This window comes from Myxine glutinosa, chromosome 2 (assembly GCF_964187855.1).
Source record: "Myxine glutinosa chromosome 2, kmMyxGlut1.1, whole genome shotgun sequence".
Lineage (NCBI taxonomy): Eukaryota > Metazoa > Chordata > Myxini > Myxiniformes > Myxinidae > Myxine > Myxine glutinosa.
This window is the reverse complement of record NC_136262.1, coordinates 106,177,429-106,202,472: the sequence shown is the minus strand read 5'-3', so window position 1 is coordinate 106,202,472 and position 25,044 is coordinate 106,177,429. Positions and strand designations below refer to the sequence as shown.

Below are 25,044 nucleotides of genomic sequence, written 5' to 3'. Positions count from 1 at the left end.
AGAGGTGGGTTTTTTTTTTAATTGAAAATTTAGCAAGATGTTAAATCTCCTGCAATTGAGTTTCTAAATGCTTTGAGTTGAAATCGGTGGTGGCTTTGACAGGCCCCTCCGTTTTGGGGGAAGGAAGGAAGGGAAGGAGGAAAGATTTTCCCGTGCAAAGAGTGCTTCACAACCTCAGTGTTGCACAGGTGAAAAAGGAAATTGTAATACCCTCTGCCACAATCACCAGGTGGCACTACATGGAACACATTTACATAGATAGCTTACGCCCCTCTCCCGGTCCCCCCACAACCCTGAATGAGGCCGCGGCCACATAGCCGATATTACCTCCCAGACAAATTTGTATTTGTACCCCGAGTAAAGTATAAAAGCGTTTATAACTGGAGTACCCGGCATTGCTCAAGCAAAAAAGAAACATTAACATATTTGAAACTAGAACGGCACTCAGTTGAGAGCATACCTCCGCCTGGTTGGCCATATCACTCAATGGTGAAGAATCACTTTAAAAAATTGTACTAGTTGGATCCGGATCCTGATCTTCACCAAAATCGAATCAATTCTTCCTTGTCACACACAACCCCTCCAACAAGTTTCGTCCAAATCCGTCCCCAACTTTTTGAGATATCCTACTATGTATAGTTTGGGCCCTATCTCCCAATGGTGAAGAATCACTTTAACAATTCTAGTAGCCGGATCCGAATCCGCATCTTCACCAAAATCTAATCATTTCGTCCTTGTCACATACGCTACATCTCTGCCAAATTTCGTCTGAATCTGTCCACAACTTTTTGAGATATTTTGTTCACAGACAAACGGACAGACAAACAGACAGGGGTGAAAACATAACCTCCATCCACCTTTGGTGGTGGAGGTAATGAGGGCAAATATAATGGAAAAGCAATTACATCCAAATCAGAATCCATCACAAATGTCAAAACATCATTTTACCTTTTCGTTGAATACATGCTGGTGAATGTGCCGTTCATCACGTTTCTGAGTTAAGTATTGCCGCGTGACTACCCTTGGTGAACACCTTAGGGTAGCACGAATGCCAAACGAGCTGTTACTCTGAGGCGTTCAGTTCAAATGGTGGAGAATAAGCGTGGGTAAGCAAGAGGGAGGGGGAGAAACCGGAGCCTTACATGAATGGCTTCCACTCGACGTCTCCACCAGTAATAAATAACTTAAACCAACACAAAATTAAAATGTCCAAAAATACCGGCTTTATTGAAGAATGCCGGTAACAGGAATTGCATCAGTGGCACAGCTGCACTTCCAAAAACAATGCATCCAGCAGCCACAGGCTGCATACGAAACAACTGCAACCCCAATTGCATCCACCATCCCCTCTCCATTTTTGCTGTGCATCCCACCCACCTTGCTGTAAATTTGGCATACACCGCTGTGCATCTCACACCCCTCCTTCAACAGGGTTTTCCACTTCAGCTTACGCTTCCCTCACCGCTCATCAGGCTTCCACCACCCGCCACATGTCCGAAACACCCCCGTGCGAACGCTTCCGTTCCCCATCCCCATCCCTGCTCGCAACCCACTTCTACTCCAGGATGCACAAGTTTTTCCAATGACCCACTCCTCATTAAACTCAAATACATTAAGCCAGAGGGATGGCTGCACACGACAACTCTTTTCTTCCTCGCTTCTCCCAAAAAAGGGAACCACATTCCAGAGGCTGTTCTGTCTCACTCTTCCCTGCAGGACTTCAAACGAGTCGTATATGGCAGTCTCTTGTCATCCTCAAGTCTGTCCCATGATCTCTATTACTCCCAATAACCTTTCCTAACCCATCTTACTTGCTATTTCTTTCCTTCCATCTTACTTGTTTTGTGTTTCCTCCTCTAGTCCTTTTATCCTGTTATGTTCATTCTCCTGAGGTTTGCCTTGTTCTTCCCTGAGCTCTTACCCTGTCATGCTCATTCTATTGGGTCGGGGGAGGTTCAATCCTATCCTCTAATCCTACTATCTCCGGCTCACTTCCATATTCTGAGGAATCCCCCACTCGCTCAGCCATGCCATTCACGTCAGCCATTACGTGCTGACCAAGCAATTCTCCCTCGAGCGTATTTGACCTCAGAATTTATTTTTATTTTTCGAAAACGCGATGTTGCGTTTCGCTCACCAATAAACTACAAAATTTGACACCCCGGTACTATGATAATTTTTTATTCAGAAAGCTGAGTGCAATTTTCACTCAGCGGGTGTCAAACTCGCAACCTTCAGACACCGAGTGTCCGAGGTTTGAATCCCAAACTCCTGACACCAGTTGTCGCTGGTGTCAGAAAGTTCGTATCACACTCAACACCAGTTGTCGTGTGACTACCCTCTGGTGAACACCACGGCGTGACACAGATGACCAAACGAGCTTAACACTCCGAGGTGTTTAATTCAATGGCGGACCTTCGTTACACACGAGGGAAAGGGGGATGACGAACTTACCTGGACGGCTCCACCCGACGTCTTCGCACCTGGATAAAAACTCAAACCGACACAAAATTAAAATGTACAAAAATACCGGATTTATTAAACAAAATGCCGGTCAGAAAATAATGCATGATAAAACTATATTCCTAAGTGGAACGCTCCCACACAGACCCGGATACAGACAAAGGATAAAATAACTAGAAAATAAATGTGTGGTTTGTGGCACTTAGCTCTAAGCTGCTAGTGTATCTCGTCAGGAATGGTCAAAGATCATCCGAGGCCTTGGCGGGAACCACACGCTTTCCCGCGCAGCGCGTGGGCGGGAAAACCAGCTCTCCATGCACAGTTCGCTCTTCCAGCCATGCTTATCTTGGTCGTCCTCGCATGGGAAACCGCAGCTCTCGGTCCGCAGCTCTTCCTTCTTACGATCACTATGAAGATGTCAGAACACGACTGCCCGTGATGAATCTCCCTTGCGCAAGAGCCAATAAGTGACCGTTCGCTATGGGATCTAGAACGAGAAGGCAAAATGTCGGCAGACGACCGTTCACCACCAGATCGAAAACGAGAAGAAGCCAGAAGAGAAAATGTCTGCCATTCCAACTATTTTGTACTTGAGGCTCTGACGTCATCCCACGACGTCTCCATCTCCGTTCCTATCAGTGAGTCTCATCTTAGCAGTCTCTGTGCCAATCAAATCCCTGCCCAATCACTGCTCTTTGGGGCGTGGCTCATGGCCCTGCGCCCTCACCAAGTCGATGTTGTTCGCGGTAGTCTCTTGATGCCTGGTTTCCGGTTGGTTTTTAATTAGTGTCATTAATGGCCGATTTCTTATTTGGTGGGTGTCGTGCGGTGTCATAAGGAACACAGCAACTGATTACAGAGGCAATTACATACAGGGGATTCATTTACCCATAATCCCTCGCTAATTAACAAACCCCACCCCTCTCAAGGGGACGAAGATACACTTACATGACATCCAGTCTACACGAATTTCCTACTTATGATACATCGAGGTTTCTTCTTCTTCACGACAGTTGGACCACACTACCTATGCACTCTACCTGGATCCAAGGTAATTACTGCCTACCCCCTACAAACGTAACAATATCTATCTATCTATATATATATATATATCTCTATCTATCTATCTATCTATCTATCTATCTATATATATATATATATACATCTATATATATATACAGTGGAACTCGTATCTATATATATATACAGTGGAACCTTGACTTACGAGTTTAATCCGTTCCGTGACCGAGCTCGTAACTCAAATTGCTCGTATCTCAAATCAAATTTCCCCATTGAAATGCATTGAAATGCTATTAATCCGTTCCAGCCCGCCAAAAACCACACCAATTTTTTTTTAAATATACAGTATATATAAAAATATCTCGCGCTTTATATTTCACCTGTATGCAGCATACAAGTTGGCAGGATGGCCTGGACTGGAGGTACGCACACTTGACTCTAAAGTCTAAACTGTCCAGCCTGGGTTTGAATCCCGACCCAGCTATAACCTGTCATGGGTGAATCACAGGCAGGGTGATTCATCAATGGGTGTACCGCTAAACTGGGCGCCCCGTTTGCGTCCCATTAGTTGTTGGATGTTAAGGATCTCACCGTGTTTTCCACAAAGAGAAGGCGAGCTATCGCCGGCACTCTGAACAAGTTGACGGCAGAGATACTGTACTTGCACGGCATGATAACCACGTGTCGCACGATCTCTTGTCATGGTCCACAAGATTATCACAGAGAGGTGCAGCTTCCAGCGTTTCGAGATCTGATCCAGGCCTATCCAACGAGACCGGTCCCAGCGTTCTAGGCCCGGTGGTTGTCTCAGACGGACCCGACAACGGCAGTGTTCGTTTTAACTCGATTCGATTCGAGCGCCGACGTGCCGGCGAACAAAACCGGTCATATCTTTTGAACGCGTGGCTCGATTTTTACAAAATAAACTTTTTCTTGAAGGTCTGAACCGTGCGCTCAAAACGATACCGAGTTTGACCCTGAGAGAGCCGTTTTGCGCCGGCAAAGGCGCCTTGTGTGACGTGAGGACCACGTCGTGCTGCATAGATTATCATAAATTATCATATCATTATCGGCGGCGTTATATATCATTAGCGCTATACGACAGAGATACTGTACGTGCACGGCAAGATAACCACGTGACCGGGTGGCGAAAGCTCGTAACTCGGATCTCGGCTCGCATCTCAAAGCAATAAACTGCCAGAGTGACGGCTCGTATCTCGAAAAACTCGTAAGTTGGGGCACTCGTAAGTCGAGGTTCCACTGTATATATATACATACATACATACATCAGACCCTCCCCGTTTGCGGGAGTTACATTCTTGGAAAACCCCTGCAATGGGCAAAACCGCGATGCGCAAAGTTAAGATCTTATGGGAAAAATAGGGTTAGGGGAACCAATTCTAAAATGTGTCGACTTTTTTTGGCTAAACTGCAGTCGTAAATATGAAAAACGCTTAAAATTGTACTTGCTTTTGATGATGATAATGAAAGGCATTGGACGTTATTGAGATGATGACGTGAAGGAGGTGATCTTCGTCTGCTTCGCCTTGGTCTGCATGTCCTTATACACCTTCATATAGGGTGCCATGACAGCGTCCATCTCTCGCTTCAATTTCAAGCACCTCTGCATGAAATGGTCGACCTCAAACCAGCCTTTACAGGCAATGAAGGTGCCCTTCTGCACACCCTCAGAATCAACGTAGTGTTTCTATAACTGCATGGCCTTCCTCTCACCACAGCACCACTGAGGGCCATGCCTTTCTGTGTCTCATCCTCCACCCACACACAAAGCTTTTTCCATCTTTTCAAGGATGGGATCACGACGGCTCACAAACGACCTTTTGGCACTCGATGGAGCACTGGCCCTAACACTTCCTCTGATTTTGGCTTCATTTTTTTTTAATGTAACGAATCGTCGATTCGTTAACGCCATAATGGCGTCCGATCGCAGAAGCACTCACTCCGCTGGTCAGCTTATCCAATACATCCACTTTCTCTAAAAGTGACACCACTTTCCTTTGCCTTTTTCTCTCAGGTATTTCATCAGCACCTACATTATGCTTAGTAGACATCATGTACGTCCTGCACCATAAATAAAAGACCAGCGAAAACTAAATCACGCAGTACAGTACAATCACGCGATATCACTTGATAGTCCGTACGGCACGATATTGAAAGAGCAACTGAGGCATGACAGATCTGCGCGGTTGTGTATTCCTCTGTGCCAAACCGTGATACAGCGAGGGAACCATTCGCGATCGGCACATGTTACCACAATAATTCAACCGCGATAGAGTAAAACCGGGATGCGGAAACTCGCGATCGGGGCGGGCTTGCTGTATATATATTGTTACGGTTTTTAGAACCTTCACTTGTAAATAATAACTTGTAAATATTCCCTTTGTAAAGGTAATCAGAGCACCCATAGTTAGTCCACAAGCAACACGTAGGACACCATAGAACCTTCTTCAGTTATCTCAGTATGTGTTTCAGGTAAGGATCTGTTCCCAATAGTTGAATCTACGTTGCATTAATGAAATAAGAGTAGGCCCCAAAGTTCCCTTCAAAAGCGGTGCGAGTGGTTTTCTATCTCCCCACAAGACGCCATTGCCCATGTGCTTCATCTCGGAGAAGGGGGAGGAGCCTCGGAGCGCCAGGAGTAAGGCACGGCCCCGTCAACGCACCATCAAGGGGCGGAGCCGGTGAGCCCTCACGACCAATCAGGGCCGAGGCGAGCTCACCGGTGGGTGTATCCTAAAAGCCGCGGCTTGATACGCAAAAACCCAATATAAGCGCTGCGCGCGCACTACTTGAGGATGAGTGGTGAGGAGAGAGTCGTGCGTGGGTCGTGAGCCAGGAGACAAGAGAGGCGTGAGCCAGAGAGAAGGGACGGGTCGGAGACGAGTGAGGAAGCCCGAAGTACGAGTGGAGAGAAAAGCAATATACCCTCCCCGATTTGATAACCCCGCCGAATAAGGTCCGCTCGCGTGCAACCAATATCAGCGTTGCCTGCCGGGTTTGCCGCGAAGCTGGAGCGTGGATCTGGGCCGGAGCCTGGACGGATCCCATCACCCGAACCCTCTGCTTGGACCCTTCTCCTCCTACCATCCCTACCATTACCAACTCCCGTGTAAGTCTGTTTGTTCTGTCCTGGGCATGATAGTGTAAGACTGTATAAGCTTGCCCTGTGTATCTGCTTCTTCCTCTTCTTGTATAGGCCCTTCTTTCATTTCCTCTTCGGGTTTCGTGTACATAATTAATAAATATCTGTTCTTCCTCTACTTTGGTTTCCTCTCATCCGATCGCTTTCGTGATTTCCTCAATTGAGTACCCGCGGCACGATTTGGCAGAACCGCTCAGAATCGGGTTTAGTCCTTTTGTTAATGGCTCGGGTTGCGGATTGCTAAACCGCTCGGCAATTACCATCATATCCGTGGCCCGGGCGGAAGTTATCTCCCTGCTTTGCGGAGAGATTGGCAAGCAGGTATTTGGGAGCCCATCTTGACCAATCACCCTGGCCAATCTCAACCCCGCAAAGGAGCGTTATAATTTCCAGGACTGGGGGGATCGGCCAGTGTAAAAGACAAGGGGATTACCCCCCCCCCCCCCACCACTTGGTAAGGAGAGCACCGACCCCCGGATCCGCAACAATATCTATATATATATAGTATATATATATATATATATACCTTGTTTTTTTTACAGGATTGGTGAAAAAAAAATTGAAATAAATAAATTAAGGCCTTCTACAGAGGAGTTCGATTTTGTAAATTCCTCAATAAATGGACTGGAAAGATAGCATTTAGAGGTATGCACACTTGCCTCCAAGCTGTCTAGACCCAGGTTTGATTCTAGACCCAGCTCTAAACTGTCATCCTGGTGTTTCGCATGCAGGAGGATGTATCACTGTCTGCACCGTCTCTCGTCCATCGGAAGGACATTAAGCCTGAGAAGCTGTCAGCCAGCACTGGGGGTTGTAAGAATATCACCAGAATGTAAGAAAGAAAATGATTCACTAAAAAGGAATTCTGATGGTTTAAGTCAAGACTGCTGAAGGCGAGGAGATTATTTGGCAGCCTTATTTGGGCGTACCATGTTACAACGTTTTAATGGCATTACTAAACCGCAAATGAGGGCCACACTTTGGAGGTGAAAGATGCAAGGATGAAAAGAAGGCAGATATATTATATATATATATAGAATGGTGTTTATACATCCAACCCCTGCTTTGCGGGGGAAAATGGCCTCTAAAGGTGGTTTTTTATACATTCAAGAGTCTGTCAAAACGGGTAGTGCACAATCGCAAGGGTTCGGAGGGCAAACAGACACATACCCTGATGTCGAGAGAATAGGACGACAGATGACTTGCTTGAACATGCAGGTAGGTGCATACCTTGTAGTGATGGTGCCAATCGGGGTGTTTCTATTTTTTGCATCATCTTTCCTTTTTTTGCCCCACAGAAATGTTTTTTTTTTTTAGGTTTGGTAGATCTTGTCCACCTGAAGTCTTTCTGCCTACTTCTTCAAAGGCTCTCTTTGTCCTCCTTGCATACAAGACCGCTTGCTTTTGCATCACCTTCTTATGCCTGTTTTTATGCGACACGCATGCCTGGTAAGAGTGGAACACTTGCATAATGGAACAAATGACGTTTGCTTTGGACTGTGAATTTTTTGTTTCTCCTTTGCACCCCATGTAATAGGCACCGCCCATTTCATGGACCCTATTGCTTTCCAGTTGGGCTTGTAATGCAAGTCGGAGATTATGTTCTACAAATTATGTCAAATCTTTCAAAAAAAAAAATCGCAAATAAAATACATCTCGCTCTTCCATGAGCCTAAATCGTGAATAGATTTTTAAAAGGTCAATTTCAAAATTATACTTCCAAAACGCCTTGATCTGCAAGCAAACTAATAACTTAACTCTCACAATTTCAAATGCAACAGAACTTGACCACAAGCAGATCGCAAGAATCCTCTTTTTTAAATTAATCGATACGTGAAATGAAGCAAGAACACACCAGAGGAATGTGGTTCCGGCGAAGCACGGAGCGTAGTCTCCGATCGATACGCTGGAAACACGTCCCTGGAGAGAATACTTTGTTATCGGCATTGGAGCCTGAATGGGGCAGAATCATGTGGAGGGGTGGTTGCGAATTCAAAAATATTACAATTTGCTTTTCAGTCCATCAAGGCTAAACCATAGCCATATAATGCAAACATTAATAACATGTGCAAAAGAAATAAGTAAATAACCCATCTTGAATTGCATTCATGTATAGTGCCACCTGATGGTCACAATATGAAAAGTGTAAAAAGATTCACTGTCATGGCGACGTGCTACCATTAATTTAAGAACCATCTACAGAAGAAACGCACAACCTCCCACATGAGCAACTGCTGTAGACCTTGAAACAAAATCTTTTTCCCCACTTGTAATGTTCAGGTGTCCGATCCCATGAGGCTATTTTTCAAGGGCATTTCTGCTCCTTCACCGATGGAAATTAACATTTGGTTAACTATTGGTTTTTATGCATAATCTGAGGCTACAAGAAAATGTTTGCATATTGATGCACTTTATAAACAATCTTATGGGATTCATTCTAATTGTAAAATTGCTGGTAAATTTTAATATCTCCCCTTCCCCACCACCATTCCCCCTCTTTCGCGGGCAAATACTCAATAGAAAGCCTCAATCGGACACGAGGGTGATTCTTAAAAACCAAATGATGTATGCACTGGCATGAAGTGTTAAATTATTGATGCTAGAAGGGTTCCGGTTACCCTTCTAACTCTAACCGGTGCATTGGGAAACCAATTAATAACAGATCAAGGTAAACCAGCCTAAACCATCAGCGACAGCTTGTGTGTCACCCTGTTCAGACCCCCCAAAAATTTCAACTCGTACCGGTCCCAGGAACTTGCTCAGCTGCTGCGTCTGTGGCAACCTCATGACAACCAACATCCCCAGGTGCTCCTCGGGTTTGACCTTGAGTCCTCAGCTCAATATTCTGCAATAATCGTTCTTGCTCCTCACCAGAGCAGTTCATGAACTCGTTCCAAACCTTCGGGTCAAAAGATTTTCACTCTATACTCTTTTCCATATAAATAACAAAAAAAAAACAGTGGGGTCTTTGACCCCCTAACATACCCATGCTCTTTCCCAACACACACACATATACAAATAAAGTAACAGGCCACACAGCAGTAACTGAAATCATATCTCATTAAATAAATATGTGTTTCTGTAATCCATGAATTCCACACACCACATATTTTACTGTCAGTTTTGGGTCACTTCAAACTTATTACAAACCTGCGATTTGTACCTCGTTCATTTTGAGATGCCAGCTACATACTGATCCACTACTTGAACCATTAGGGTTTTTTTTTCTGTACAAGAGTGATGCTCCTGAAAGAACAATGTAAAATTGAGTGGAGTAGCAGGACAAAGACTTTGCACAACCAACAAGGGCTGGTTAATGAGGGTAATAAAGATCATGGGTCAAGATGGGGAATGGCACAAGGTAAGTGCACTGCCTGCTTGAAGGCCTGGAGGAAAGAGTGGGAAAACAGCCTCTGGAAAAAAGTTCCAGAGACAGGAGAAGCAAGGAACACAGGAGTTGAGCTGTGCAGTCAGCCTGGACCTTGTAAGTTTAACCAGAAGGGGGTTACTAAAAGAACACATAACACATGCATCCTGGAGTAGATACTATAGGGAAGGTCAGAGAATTGAGAGAGCAGAGGGAGCAATATTGGATAAGAGGCGGTAAGAAAACAGAGCAACACCTGCCTGTAATATGAAAGCAACAGAACCTGTGCTTCGGCCTCATCGTGGGAGAATCCAATAATGTTGCGAAATCTACATTCCACATAATGCAGGAGAGAGAGAGATAGAGAGAAAGAGACACAGAGAGAGAAACGTGCGATGTGATGCTGGGGCACCGGCTCATAGGGGAGAGCAATACTCCATTGAGCTATGGACAAGAGACTTGTAGACTGTGAAAACCTTTTTGGTTAAAAAAAATAAATCTGACTGCTCATTTGTAGGTAATTCTCTTCAGGATGGCAGGATAGTTTAGACTCTAGAGCCATAGAGGTATGCACACTCGCTTGTGAGCTGTCTTGCCTGGGCACGAATCTCGCCACAGCTATAAACTATCTCCCAAGTACTTTTGTGGACATGGCGTTGCATTGCAAAGTTTGCTGTCCCTCGGATAGATGTTAAGCTAGATGTCCCGTTGGAAGCTCATTTCCCATTGGAAACTATCACTAGTTGTTGGAAATGAAAGATCCCACGGTGTCTTTCTCAAATAATAAATCCGTTATCACCCGTATCCTGGAACTAATGCCAAAGTACTGCCCAAAATTACCTTCAGTCGAACGTCAAGCCTTGCCAGCTGGTTCATGAAAGGCCAAAGTAGCAAAAACAAACAAACAAACAAAACAAAAACACCAAAAAACAACAACAGTACACCTTACATGAAGGTGAGAATAATTGTTCTTTGTTCTGTTTGGGATTGTTGCGACTGATTTTTGGAGACAATTGTACACCGCTCCCTTCCTATTCCATCCCCAGGCGCTGCATGACGTCATCGCCGGGCACCGAAGGGGGCGCTGCATGACGTCATCGCCGGGCACCGAAGGGGGCCCGGCAATGATGCACGCTGAAAGGGAGTACTCAGTTTTCACTCCGGTTTCTTTCTTTTTTGTTTTCTTTCTTGTTTGTCCGGGCAATATCTCAGCCATCCTTCGAGCGAGGAAGCTGAAATTTCAGCACAATAGTGAGCAAGTGCATTAGCAAAAACAGTATTTTTTATTTCTCATGAATCAACTCATTGATTAGTTACTTAATTATTAACGATTATTTAAGTACTTATTTATTTCCTTTCTCATCAAGGAAAGAGCAAGTTTCCAAAGGGGCACATTTTCCCCGAGGCCATCCCCAATGACCTCTCCTGGTCCAAATTCCGCAGCCCGGCGACCAATTCCCACCATGGCTGCTCCAAATCAAATTCCCATTTAATTTTTCTTTTAAAAATTTTCACCTCATGTGTCCAACCACCGCAGCTGCAGGTAACAACCCCCTCCTCGGGTTGTTCTGCCCCTCCTGCATCTTAGGAACCTTTTGAGCGAGGAAGCTGATATTTTAACATGACAATGACCAAGTGATTTGGCTGCAAAGGCTATTTTTGATTTATTGATTAATCAATTAATCGATTAATTATTTGATTAATGACAAATTTTTTTATTTTTTAAGTTACAGATTTGGATGAAACGGTGGTGGTTTAGGTATTCTATTAGTCAATTGATTAATCATTTCATTATTTTAACATTGTTATTTTTTTTTTTTCATTATTAATCACTTATTTATTTTCTTTCTCATCGGCAATATCTCGGGCACCTTTTGATCTAGGAAGCTGATATTCGGACACCATCAATACATTGCCTTTTTACTCTATCGCCTCACTCCTCCATGACTCAATATTGTGCATATTACTCCTCTTCTTCCTTGTCCACAATTACTCCCACCATGTTGTGGGAGCTGCTTGTTTTTGGCAAAGGTCTTGAACAAACCAGCAGGCCAGGCCTGACATTCGACTGAATGTGGCAGAACTTTGAAATTCAGGCAGGGAATGATAACATGCCGACTCTTTGCGAAAGACACCGAGATAATGAAAAGCAATCAATGACCAATACTGGCATATGGAGCCTCCAGCCATCTGACGGATAGAGGACACATTGGTGTGCCGCCCTGCATGTGAAAAAAAACCAAAGAAAATTAGGTGGAGATTCAAATCCAGGTAAGACAGCTCAAAGAAAGAAGCACATACCTCGAGGGTATCATGCCATCCAATATAAATGAAAGACGTCAGAGTCTCAATCACGATTTATGGTACGTAAACCAGCTCCAGAAATTGAAGGATCATAGAACGTTGTCACTGTTGCTTGTGTACTCCTTCCACATACAGTACTTATATATACATACATATATATATATATATATATATATATATATATATATATATATATACATATATATATATTGTTACTGATCGCGGTTTAGATGTTACTTTGCCGAGCGAAGGCTCCGCGACCGAACAGTTGTTCCCCGACTCACCCGATTCACCCAGAACTTTGGCCGTATCGCACCGCAGCTGCCCAATCTGGAAAACTCTAAAACGACGAAATGCAAAGAGGAAAAGGAATAAAACGAGAAGACGGACAGAAGAGTAATTGGATTTATTGTACACACAAGCAAAAAGAAAGCAGTCACGTTTATTTACAACACATAAGACGCAGGTGACACAGTGCAAATACTAGCTTATACAGACTTAATTAACCCAGGGACAGAACAAACAAAACAAACTCACGTACACAAGAAGGGTGGAAAGGCAGGAGGTGGATGGCTGGAGGGAGAGGAAGGTCCAAGGGGGTCCTGCAGCACGATCGGCGCGTTTAGCAGCCGCCGTTCCTTCACGGCCTTGCTCAAAACCGCCGTCCAGGCCCCAAGTGGCTGTTGGGTGTTGTTGCTGCTGTGGCCTCCGCTGCTTTCCCAGGACTTGTCTGACTCGTCTGGTCCAAACCCTCAACTCTTTCTTGGTCCACTCACTCCTCACCACCGACTCCTCACCGCAACCAACGCAACCACTGACCACCTCAACGCAACCAACGCAACCACTGACTCCTCACCACCGACTCCTCACCACCGACTGACCCAACGCAACCAACGCAACCAACTGACCACCGACTCCACTGACTGACTGACTCAACGCTTCTTGCGCGCGCGCCTTTATAGCGCCTCCAGCGATCAAGCCGCCGGCCTTCAGGACACGCCCATCGGTGTGCTCACCTCGGCCCTGGTTGGTCATGCGACCCTCTGGCTCCGCCCTTGATGACGACGGGCGGGCACGCCCCTCTTCCCCGACCCGAGCACTTGTTCAATGGTGGTTTTGGAGGGGAGGTAATTGGCAATCGAGGCTCGGCAATGACGAAAGGGGATGTGAAAGGAAATGGAGATTTTGGGGATGGGAATGAAAGGGGATCTATTCTCTTTCACTGGTGCAATGGAGTACTTCAATTAATGGGAGACACAGCCTTATTCTAAAACACAGAATAAGATATAACTATCGAACAGGGGTATTCTATTATTGGCTGACGTGTATGCTTGTGGACTAATTATGGGATGCCCTTTCACCTTTACACAGCTCCGGAGGCAGGGGGCGCAGAATAAACAATAATAATAATAATAATAATAAAGCACACAATCAAAAAAATATACAGTCCTCATATCCGCAACACTGCACCCTCCTCCTCTTAGGCACGTCCCGGGCCTACAACTTTTATTTAGTGTGACACGTAGGTGTAGTTCCCTCTACTTTTAACCTGACCCTGAGTGCGACAGTTTTAAAACATAAATAAATGTGTCCCGCTGCTCCATTGCACCCTGCCTAACAGACTTACGCCCACAGTTAACCGAATTGCGGAATGGTCTTCAAACTACACACTGACGGTGGGAAGCATTATTTACAATGACGCTATTTTTATTTACAAAACTAACCCAGGACCTGTGATTGTTCTTTCTGGGGGGGAGACAGTCTGCTCTGCATCAATGCACCATTAAAGCACCTAAAAACGCACCAATACACACCCAAGCACCAATCGGTGCAGTCACCATAGTTCATCAGTGTTCAATGCATGTTCAATAAAAATAAAATCAACAACCCCTAACCCTGCAGGTGATCTCTTGCTCTTCGGCTCCCTCTGCTGGTTATTATTATTTGGTCTTCCAGATGTTGTCATTCTTTCATTTTCTTACTGGCGGCCTATTTGCAATAAAGTGTGCCCAATGTGTCCTTTTTATTTTCTTTATTTATGGCCCACAGGGCCGACTACGTGTGGTTCACCTGTGGGGCATCGGTGCCCTGTGGCCAAGGTCCGCCAGCAAGATTTCGGGCCCTCATGGCTGGTTCCAGCAGAGGGGCCATGCCCCAACCCATGGGGTCCATAAGTGGTGCTCGGCCACCGGCATGTGGTCCATAATGTGGTGCATCGATGCAGACAGCTGGTTCTGAGAGTTCCGGGCGCACAATGGCCGACTCACGCACGCTCCCCTCGGCGCCCCATGGCGCACAGGTCATGTGGGAGACAAAAGGGGGACAAGAGAAATGAGCGAGGGGTAAGGTCACAAGGGTACACGTCAATAAGGCAATGCAAGGCGAAATGCGTACGGAGAGCGAAGTGAGAAAGCTCGTCCCTACCGTACGTCACCCCCCTGTCACCTACACTACCCTTGCCCTTACCCCATATTTACAAAATCTACCCATTTACAAATTCGTCACTACTGTCACGTCTTCCCCATATTTCTCCTAAACCAAATTCGTCTCCACAATCCCTCTACTTCAAAATTTGCCATCACCAAATTCATCATCAATCCTCATAAGGAGGAAGAGATGGAACATCAAAGCACAATGTCACACCCACGTCATGATGCGTCTCACAATCCAAACATTTGCACAGTAAAAAATAATCAAAACATGGCATGGTGTGGAGTACCTGTCACCTCAGGTGAGTGGATGCAGATGGTGCGAGGAGACTTCATCCTAACTACTTTCTAAATGACATTAACACACTTTACACTACCCGGGGTCTTTCCCTGCCAATCCATTGGCCAACTTACACTATGGGTTCTAATAACCAATTCCCATTGACCAAACTGTGGTGCTTCTCAATTTGGGGTCTCACTCCCCCGATTCATCTCCCAGTGCCCTCGCACAATTTCTGGGCTGCGACGTGTAGCTCTCCCAGCAGGTCTACCCACCTGCACACCTCCACCACTGCAGTTGCCACCCGAGCTTACCTAGCTCCTCACCCTAACCTAACTAACTGGGGAAGGCCCCTCCTGGCTCTGTCACCCCTTGGTGCCCTCTGGCACTGGGCTACCCGGGTCCGTCCTCCGGATCCTCGGGCCCCATCCACAACTACCGGCTCCCAGAGCCAACCTGCGGCCTCACCTGGCCGACATCCTCACAGTGGTGGAGTGCCCAAACCAACTACACACACTAACAGGCTACACGCCCAGCCATTTCCACAACACTAATGCACCCATCCAAATACCATTCTTTCATCCACACCACAGATGCCAATCTCCAACCACAATTTACCTGTACCCTCTACCTAACACTGACACTACCCGCCCCGGGTATTCGTGATGGGGGTCCATCCTTCCCCCATTCACACCTTCGCACCATCCACTTCACTCCATAATTTCCACCAAACTCACTCCACGACCATCCATTCCAATACTCCATATATTCCACACTCCAGGTATTCCACACTCCATGTATTTCACACAACCATTCTCCATACACCTGTCGTTGCACACCTGTGCAATCACTCCTGGTGCTTTCTGCACCCTCCTTCCTTCCTGGACCATTTGGTCAGCACCATACACATCACCATCACTCACTCAAACACTGCTCCATCCACCTGTTCAGTTGCACACCTGTGCAATCACACCTGTTCCTTACACACTTTTCACAATACACTTCCAATCCTCAAACACACGGCATCATCTCAGCTAACTACTCCCCTCTGAAACTTGCGCTTCCCAGTCGTCCCTTTAAACTATTGCGCTCCCACGTCATTATCATCCACACTAATCTACCTGCGTCCCCACTACAGGTATCAGTCACTAACTAACCTTAACGTCACCTAATGTCATCTTCTCGGTCCCTACACACGATATCCTAACCCACCCGGGCTAGTTTTCACTGCCATCAACCCCATAAGCTAGTGCTCCTTTGCCCCCCTCTTGTGAGGGATGGTGGATTTGCCATCCCACCACATCGGGGAGGTCCTATCAATTTCGCTCGTCCAAATCCAACAAATCAAAAATTTGCCATTTACTGCTTATCACCGTTCCAATCATCAAATTTTGCTTTTTTTCTAATTTCGGGGCCAAAACACTATCCTCATCACCCGTCTACTTATTAGATCCTCTCGGTGCGCCAATTCCCTTCTAAAGCTCGGCTTCGTACAGCCGAGCAATGAACGCGGGTTCTTTGGTGCCGGCGGCTGGATGCGTCCGGCACTCGGTGCAGGGACGGGGGCTTACCCGGGCCGAGATCCCACGCACCACCTCGGCGTGGAGCCATCCAATGTCCCGATCTCGACCTGCCGGCACGTCTCAACAAAAAGTGGTCGCCATGACGACCCTTCCTATCGGGCTGCCCGCTCCGCCTAGTGGAGCCCGGACGCGGCCGTTCCACGCGAGGCCCAGCGTGGATCGCGTACGGCGGTCCTTTCGAACCCGCCGTGGCTCGGATCCCCGCTGGTTCTCGCGGCACGCGAAGCCCGGCACGCACCGAGGGCCCGATTCGGCTAAAAGTCGCTCTAACCGCTAACCCGGTTACCGTCGATGCCTCACCTGCATGGTTACACGCATACGCTACCCCTTTCTTGCTCATACCTCCAGCTGTTCCCATGCTCCTCGTACCTTTCCTTACACACCTCGGTACACTCATTCCGCTCACCGACTTGGTCACACACCTGACCACCGAACACCTTGGCACACATTCGTCGCTCGCACACCTCACCAACACACCTCTTCGCGCCCCCTCCTCGGTCACCTCCTCTGTGACAATCACAGGTGTGCTCTCACCCGCACACCCAACCACGTGCCTCACGACCAACTCAAGTGTGCATTCCCACACACGCTCTTCCATTCCAGGTGTGCATCCTTCCATTCCAGGTGTACATCCTCGCTCACCTGTCACAACCAACTCACGCTCCGTGTCACTCTCACTACTTTCACCTCCATTCTTGACAGCGCACTCACCCTTACTCTCGACAGCGCACTCTTTCCTCATGCCCCTGTCCGTTACACACCTTTCTCGCGCACACTCTTGCGCACACTCTCCCGTTACATCCTCTGTAACACTCACCACAGGCGTGCATTCTCCCTTACTCTTGACAGCATGCGCTTTCCCCATGCACCCGTCCGTTACACACCTTTCTCGCGCATCCTCTTGCGCGCACTTTTTCGTTACTTCCTCCGTAACACTCCCCACACCGTGCTTCCATGTACCCCCTCGCACACGCGCTACGACCGACTCACTCTCGACAGCACACTCACTGGTCGGCGCGCACTTTTTCCTCACACACCCCATGGTCGCACATTCTCGCACACCTCTTTTTTCGCACACCAGACCTGTCGCACACTTCACCAACGGCCTCTCACGAACACCCGGATCCATAGCAACCCCCAAGCCGACTGAAGCTTTCCTCACATCATATACATTGCCGAATATTTCGCCACTCACCTTGGCACCTCGTCTCCGCACCTCTTTTGCCACCTGCAAACTCTTTATTTGGTTAGTGAGCATCACATTATGAGTTGAGCACCGACCTTGCGCATATTCCATCACCTCCTCCTGGATTTCTCTTTTAGTTTCTGTCCGTCTCTTCTTAATTTCACTCACCTCTTCTTCCACTTCCTCTAATTTTTGCTTCACCTCTTTTATTTCCCGGTGCGTCTCCTCAAGTTCGTCCTCTAAGGCTACCGTGACCGTCTCTATGTGCTTCCTCACCTGCCGGTCCTTTGTCTCCATTACCTCTGTCACCTCGTCCAACCTCATTGTCAGTCCCTCACGTACCATCTGACATTGCCTCTGTGTCGCTATTAATTCATTTTTAATTTCTTTTTGTGTCGCCTTTAACCCTCCGAGTACTGCAGTGTTCCTTTGAACCTGCTCCACTAACTCCGTCTGTCCCTCTGTCAGCTGTTCCACCTCCTCCGTCAGATCTTCTATTCCCCCTTGTAACCTAGCCGTATTATTTCTCACCTCTTTCTCCATACGCTTCTCACCTCGCTTTACCTCCTCGCGTCGCCCCGAGACCTCCTCACTCACACCTCGTCGTATCCCCTCTTTCATCTCCTCCATCTGTTTTGTAGATGCCACCCTCATCTGTCCCAATTCATCCCTCTGAGCATCCAATTTGGTTTCTACCCCGATTTTTACCTCCTCTATCTGCTCTCCCATTTGTTTAATTTCTCGGGCGGATTGCTCCCCTATCTCCCGCAATTTGCCTTCCATCCTGTTTTCTAACCCCGTTAACCCATTCTTTACCTCTTTTATCCCATTGTCTAACGCCTCACCGGTATCCCTCACTTCGTCCCTCATTACCCACATCATTCTGCTTTCCATTTTCTCACTATCAGCCCTCCTTCTGTCTTCCATTTCTTCGCCCGACTTAACCATAAAGGCCTTTATTTGTTCCATAAAAAGGTTCAAATCCACCGGTGCTGCTACGGTCACGGGCGCGGCTAAATTTGGCGCCACAATAACCATGTGCGCGAGGGCGCCATTATGTGCGCCTGATACCCCCTCAACCACATTGCCAATGTTCTCCTCCTCTCTTTCATCCACATACATTTCCCCGAGGTCCTGGGTCGATTCTACCCCGTCTATCTCTCCCACCGGCATCCCGTCGCCTTGACCAGCCATGGCGCGATTTCAAAATTCGGGTTTTGTAAAACAAAAGCAATTTCGGTATTTTGTAATTTTGAGCGCGTTAAGCGCGCTTCGGGTCCAATCCCACTTCCCGACACCAATTGTTACTGATCGCGGTTTAGATGTTACTTTGCCGAGCGAAGGCTCCGCGACCGAACAGTTGTTCCCCGACTCACCCGATTCACCCAGAACTTTGGCCGTATCGCACCGCAGCTGCCCATTCTGGAAAACTCTAAAACGACGAAATGCAAAGAGGAAAAGGAATAAAACGAGAAGACGGACAGAAGAGTAATTGGATTTATTGTACACACAAGCAAAAAGAAAGCAGTCACGTTTATTTACAACACATAAGACGCAGGTGACACAGTGCAAATACTAGCTTATACAGACTTAATTAACCCAGGGACAGAACAAACAAAACAAACTCACGTACACAAGAAGGGTGGAAAGGCAGGAGGTGGATGGCTGGAGGGAGAGGAAGGTCCAAGGGGGTCCTGCAGCACGATCGGCGCGTTTAGCAGCCGCCGTTCCTTCACGGCCTTGCTCAAAACCGCCGTCCAGGCCCCAAGTGGCTGTTGGGTGTTGTTGCTGCTGTGGCCTCCGCTGCTTTCCCAGGACTTGTCTGACTCGTCTGGTCCAAACCCTCAACTCTTTCTTGGTCCACTCACTCCTCACCACCGACTCCTCACCGCAACCAACGCAACCACTGACCACCTCAACGCAACCAACGCAACCACTGACTCCTCACCACCGACTCCTCACCACCGACTGACCCAACGCAACCAACGCAAGCAACTGACCACCGACTCCACTGACTGACTCAACGCTTCTTGCGCACGCGCCTTCATAGCGCCTCCAGCGATCAAGCTGCCGGCCTTCAGGACACGCCCATCGGTGTGCTCACCTCGGCCCTGGTTGGTCATGCGACCCTCTGGCTCCGCCCTTGATGACGACGGGCGGGCACGCCCCTCTTCCCCGACCCGAGCACTTGTTCAATGGTGGTTTTGGAGGGGAGGTAATTGGCAATCGAGGCTCGGCAATGACGAAAGGGGATGTGAAAGGAAATGGAGATTTTGGGGATGGGAATGAAAGGGAATCTATTCTCTTTCACTGGTGCAATGGAGTACTTCAATTAATGGGAGACACAGCCTTACTCTAAAACACAGAATAAGATATAACTATCGAACAGGGGTATTCTATTATTGGCTGACGTGTATGCTTGTGGACTAATTATGGGATGCCCTTTCACCTTTACACAGCTCCGGAGGCAGGGGGCGCAGAATAAACAATAATAATAATAATAATAAAGCACACAATCAAAAAAATATACAGTCCTCATATCCGCAACAATATATATATATATATATATATATATATATATATATATATATATATATATATATATATATATATATATATATATATATATATACAGTATATATATATATATACAGTATATATATATATATACAGTATATATATATATATATATATATATATATATATATATATATATATATATATATATATATATATATATATATGTATGTCTTCGTTTATCATCAATGTAATAAAACCGAAAAACGTGACTGCGATGTGTAGCGTATAATGCCAACTGGTGAGAGTTAGGGTTAGGGTGGTTAGGGCAGAGGACATCACAAGTCAGCTGTGGAAATGATCTGCAATTTTACACTGTACACATGGCACAGTGGAAGTGCTTTACTGATCCCCCACTTTACTGACCCCTTCCCCCACCTCCCGCCAGAGGGTTTACTCTCACATAGGAAGCGGGTGTTTCATACCATCCTGGGACTCCCTACCTTTTGCACGGAAACATAACTGGTCCATCCAACAGGTCTTATTGCAACAACAAATACAAAACATTTGAAAGAATGTGAAAGGGTGTTGGAATGTTACTAAATGTCAAGAGGTATGTAAGCAAGGTCGGGATGGTCACAATAAACTATTATCATGTGAAACCATCCCTACATCTTTCATTGAAGAATGGTTGTGCCTGCAAATGACACTCGCTAAACATCCCTCTCCATTTGGGTTCACAATAACCACAAAAACTAGCGTGTGCATCGGTCTGTCTGTCTGTGTGTTAACAGTTTAATATCCCACTGTTTAAATTCATACTTGGAAACAATCAACATAAACTATAATTGCAAATGGATGCAGGAATTGACAGGGAGCAACCATTCACATGTAGACCAGGTGATAGGAATCTCCCACGATGAAGCTAACTCCGAGGGCCTTTCACTCACTCACCACAGGCAGGTTGGTGGTCTTTCCGTCTTCTACCGACTCCTCTCCGGCCGAGCTCCCCCTGCTCTCTCTGTGCTCTGTCCCTCAAATATTCCTTCAGGTCGCACAAGATCTGCCAGCCACCCTCTTATGGTTAAACTGCCGAAATCTCGGCTTTCTGCTCACCTTCACTCTTTCATTCCTCTTTTCTCCCGCCTCTGGAACAAACTCACTCCCTTCAATCCCACTCCACCCTCCAGGTCTTTAAAACAGCTGTTCACCACCATCTCTTATCTTCCCCCATCCAAACCTTGATCTTTTCTACCCCCGCTAATTCACCCCAGATACACTTTTTCGAAATTCCAACTTCTTTCCTGGAAGTCCTTGCAGTGTCCATATGTTTTATACCTCTCCCACCTCCCCCCAAGCCCTCTCCCTCCCACAGTTCTCTCGATGTCCCTGCTCTCAAATGTTGTGTTTGTGTCCTTCCCCCTCTCTCCCCATCTTGTCTACTGCTCCCCTTATTTTGTGTTTTATGTGTCGGTTTGTGTCGGTTTGACTTTTTGTGTGATGCTCTTTCACGAGCCTCGATCTTGTATACAAAAAATAAAATTAAAATAAAATAAAAAGGGTGCCTTCAACTTCAAAGTTGGCTGAAATTTCAACCACAATTCCCAAATATTATATGATTCACATTGCACTGCTCGGTTGATGTGACGTTGCTTTCGACATGACAGGGTCTCCTTGTTTGGAGATCGAGGACAGTGAGAATCCGACAGGTCTTTTAGGGCCGTCCGTAACGCATGCCAGCTACTCTAAAAATCTATAAAAGTATACAATATTAATAATTTGTGCGACCAACCAAACCCATGCGCCCCCCATCCCCACCCCATGTAACCCAAATTAATTTCACCTGCACATAAGCCTTTTTAGTAAGAACCTCTGCAAAGATAGAGGGAGCTTGAGTTTCATGCATCTCGATGTCCTCGCCATCGGTGGAGAATCCCTCCCTTCCAAGCAACTCCAAAAGGAAACGAGCTGTGGAGACATTATATTTGTTTTCACAACTTGTAGTGGTAACTGAAGGTAAGAGGACATCACAAGTGGTAACTGAGTGAAATGTTCAGTGGTAACTGAAGGTACCACTAAACTTCCAAGCAAATACCTGTCTTGTTTACTCTGTACAAACTGCCTGTCATGTACTCTCACAAATCCAGTTCCACAAACTCACTATTTTCCTGGCGTCTCTGTCGCTGCCTCCCTTTACCCTGTCTGACCAGGTCAGAGTTGCGCACTGCTTGGTTGATGTAATGTTGCTTCCGACATGACGACAGGGTCTTCTTGTTTGGAGATCGAGGACAGTGGGAAACTGACACGTTTTCAGAAATTCTGTGGGTGATAGGAATGCGTGTATGAATACACACGTGCATAATAAAACGAGTGGTACAAGGTAAATGACACAGGACACCATTTTACCCTACCAAGCCAATTCCCTGGGCTGGCAGGAGGGTCCAGTGTTATGCACACTCACCTCGAAGCTGTTTAGCCTAAGTTTGAATCTTGACCCACCTATAAACTGTCATCCTGGTGCTTCACAGGCAAGGTGATTCATCAATCTGTATGTCGTTCCTCGGATGTACATTAAACTGGGCGTCTCATCTGCCAGTATTCGTTGGTTTATGTGAAAGATCGCACGGTGTCATTCGCGAAAAGTAGGCAAGCTATCGCCGGCACCCTGAACAAATTACAAATTTCTGTCCTCATCAGTCGAAGGCACTGCATCAGTGGCACAGCCATGCCTTTCTTGGCGATGCAGCTGAGCAAAGGATTTATTAACTCTGGGCTCATCAGGAATGGATCTCAGGTGAGACAGGTACTAACTGAGCTATTATTCAAGCCTCAAGGCTCAACAAGGTAATTCCATTTGTCAGTACCACAAACTGAAACTTTTCCTCAATCACTCTTTCTTCCCCCCCAATACACGACTTTCCAAATGTTCAGTGGGTGTGTTTACATTACCTCAAGTGGAAATTTCAAAACGGTTAACCCTAATCGTTCTCTTCCTGAATGCAAATTGGACACACGGAAATGAAGGAAATACGAGAAATATCCATGGAAGGGAGGAGTCTGGTTCGTACCATTTTCTGTTAGTACAAGGGAGAGGCAGCCATGGTTATAACACACACACATACATACATACATCTCCTTTCACCAATAGATGCAAAAATCAAGTGAAATTTCTCTTGTGGCCCCAGAACCAAACAAAAATGTATCTTTACAACGACACTCACAGCATATACAACTCCGAAACATACCCTCCCACCCCTCCCCCCCCAACACGATTGATAGTAAATATCATCATTTTAAACTAACCCTTTGCTTTTACAAGCCCCAGATATGACCTTCCCATCAGTGTTAAGAAAGCTGTGATTGATGCTGTGAAGAGGAACAGGTTGAGATGGTTTGGTCATGTGTTGAGGAAGGATGAAGGTGACTGGTTGAGAAGAGTGATGGAAATGAAAGTAGAAGGAAGTAGAGGACGGGGAAGACCGAGAAAGACTTGGCTAAAGATGGTGGAAGAAGAAATGGGGGCAAGGGGGTTAACAAGGAGAGATGCAGAAAATAGGGCAAAATGGAGAAGATCGTCATGGGGACCGCAAGGCTAACCCCCGCTCTAGCAGGGAAAATGGCCTTAAAATGCATGTTGTTGTTTGTTGTATGGACCACAAGCCTTGTGGCCCCGCACCTCTGCTGTGCAGCATCTTGCTGCAATTCCTCTTGCACCTTCGGACCACCTGTTGAGTGGCACTGACGCCACGCAGTTGGACCACGTCACGAGTGGCCCTGCTGGCAAATTAAAAAGAGTGTGTGCTATTGTGTGCCATTTGTGAAGACTTAGATGGCCCTGATGTTTCACATGGCCTGTATGCCGGTCAGGGCCAGCCGGTTTTGTTAGCCGCACACACAAGAAAAGAAGATGCAAGCAGCAAGTGCTTTGATTCCTTTCCTCCAATTTCTTTCCTCAAAGTGCAGGTCCTGGGTCGTAGTATCTATATAATAATACCGTAAGGACTCGACTTTGTTATCCCTTTTACGCCGCACCCAGTGACCCGATGCCCACGGCACTCATGAATTTACGATCTACGAACCGCGCTCTTTGTTTATCACGTACAGCCATACTCGAAAAATCTGAATTAGCCGACGTTGGGGCCCAAAAGCATCCGATTAACTGCCGATACGATGCCATCTTACGACGCCATCGTATTGGCGTCTGCTGGGCGAAGGCGAAGCGAGCCGTCCGCTGATTGGACAGTCGAGTGGTGTGAACATGGGTGGTGTGAACCAAATGGTCTTTTTATTCCCTTGAACATTTTAAATTAGGATATATAAGGAAACGTCTTTATCGTCATTTTAATAAAGTGAAATGGAGTGACGTTGCGATACTCGGGGTGCGTTGCATAAATCCTCGTAACTCAGAGAGGTGTAGCAGGTGGCAAGACGTAAGGAAGCTTAAAGATAACGAGCTGAAACAGACGAACGATATGTCAATCCCTTTCTACACCGAACGGAAATTAAAGTATGAGAGCGGGAAGGCATGGCCTGAGCACTTCGAGCAGAGAGGACTGATTGGACTTAACTTAAAGAGAAAAAATTGGAGCTTACCGGAAGAAGAAGATCCCATGAGCGCTCCCCTATGCCATCCATAATGGTACACTCTATCCATACACCACATCCTCCCTTCCGTGGATGTTCCACGGGTTTCACGTCTTTATCGTCATTTTAATAAAGTTAAATGGAGTGA

At 46.5% G+C, this 25,044-nt stretch overlaps 1 protein-coding gene across 1 annotated transcript in view; it reads right to left on the bottom strand.

Annotated features, from left to right (window-relative positions):
- R3HDM4 (R3H domain containing 4) overlaps positions 1–25,044 on the bottom strand; it is a 35,560-nt gene that overhangs the window by 5,576 nt on the left and 4,940 nt on the right. Inside the window, exons 2-5 of the mRNA XM_068107550.2 lie at positions 22,474–22,631; positions 22,156–22,280; positions 9,389–9,545; positions 8,502–8,599 (exon numbers count right to left, since the gene is read on the bottom strand). Coding sequence (XP_067963651.2) covers positions 8,502–8,599; positions 9,389–9,545; positions 22,156–22,280; positions 22,474–22,631 — 538 coding nt within the window. The remainder of the gene's footprint in view (positions 1–8,501; positions 8,600–9,388; positions 9,546–22,155; positions 22,281–22,473; positions 22,632–25,044) is intronic.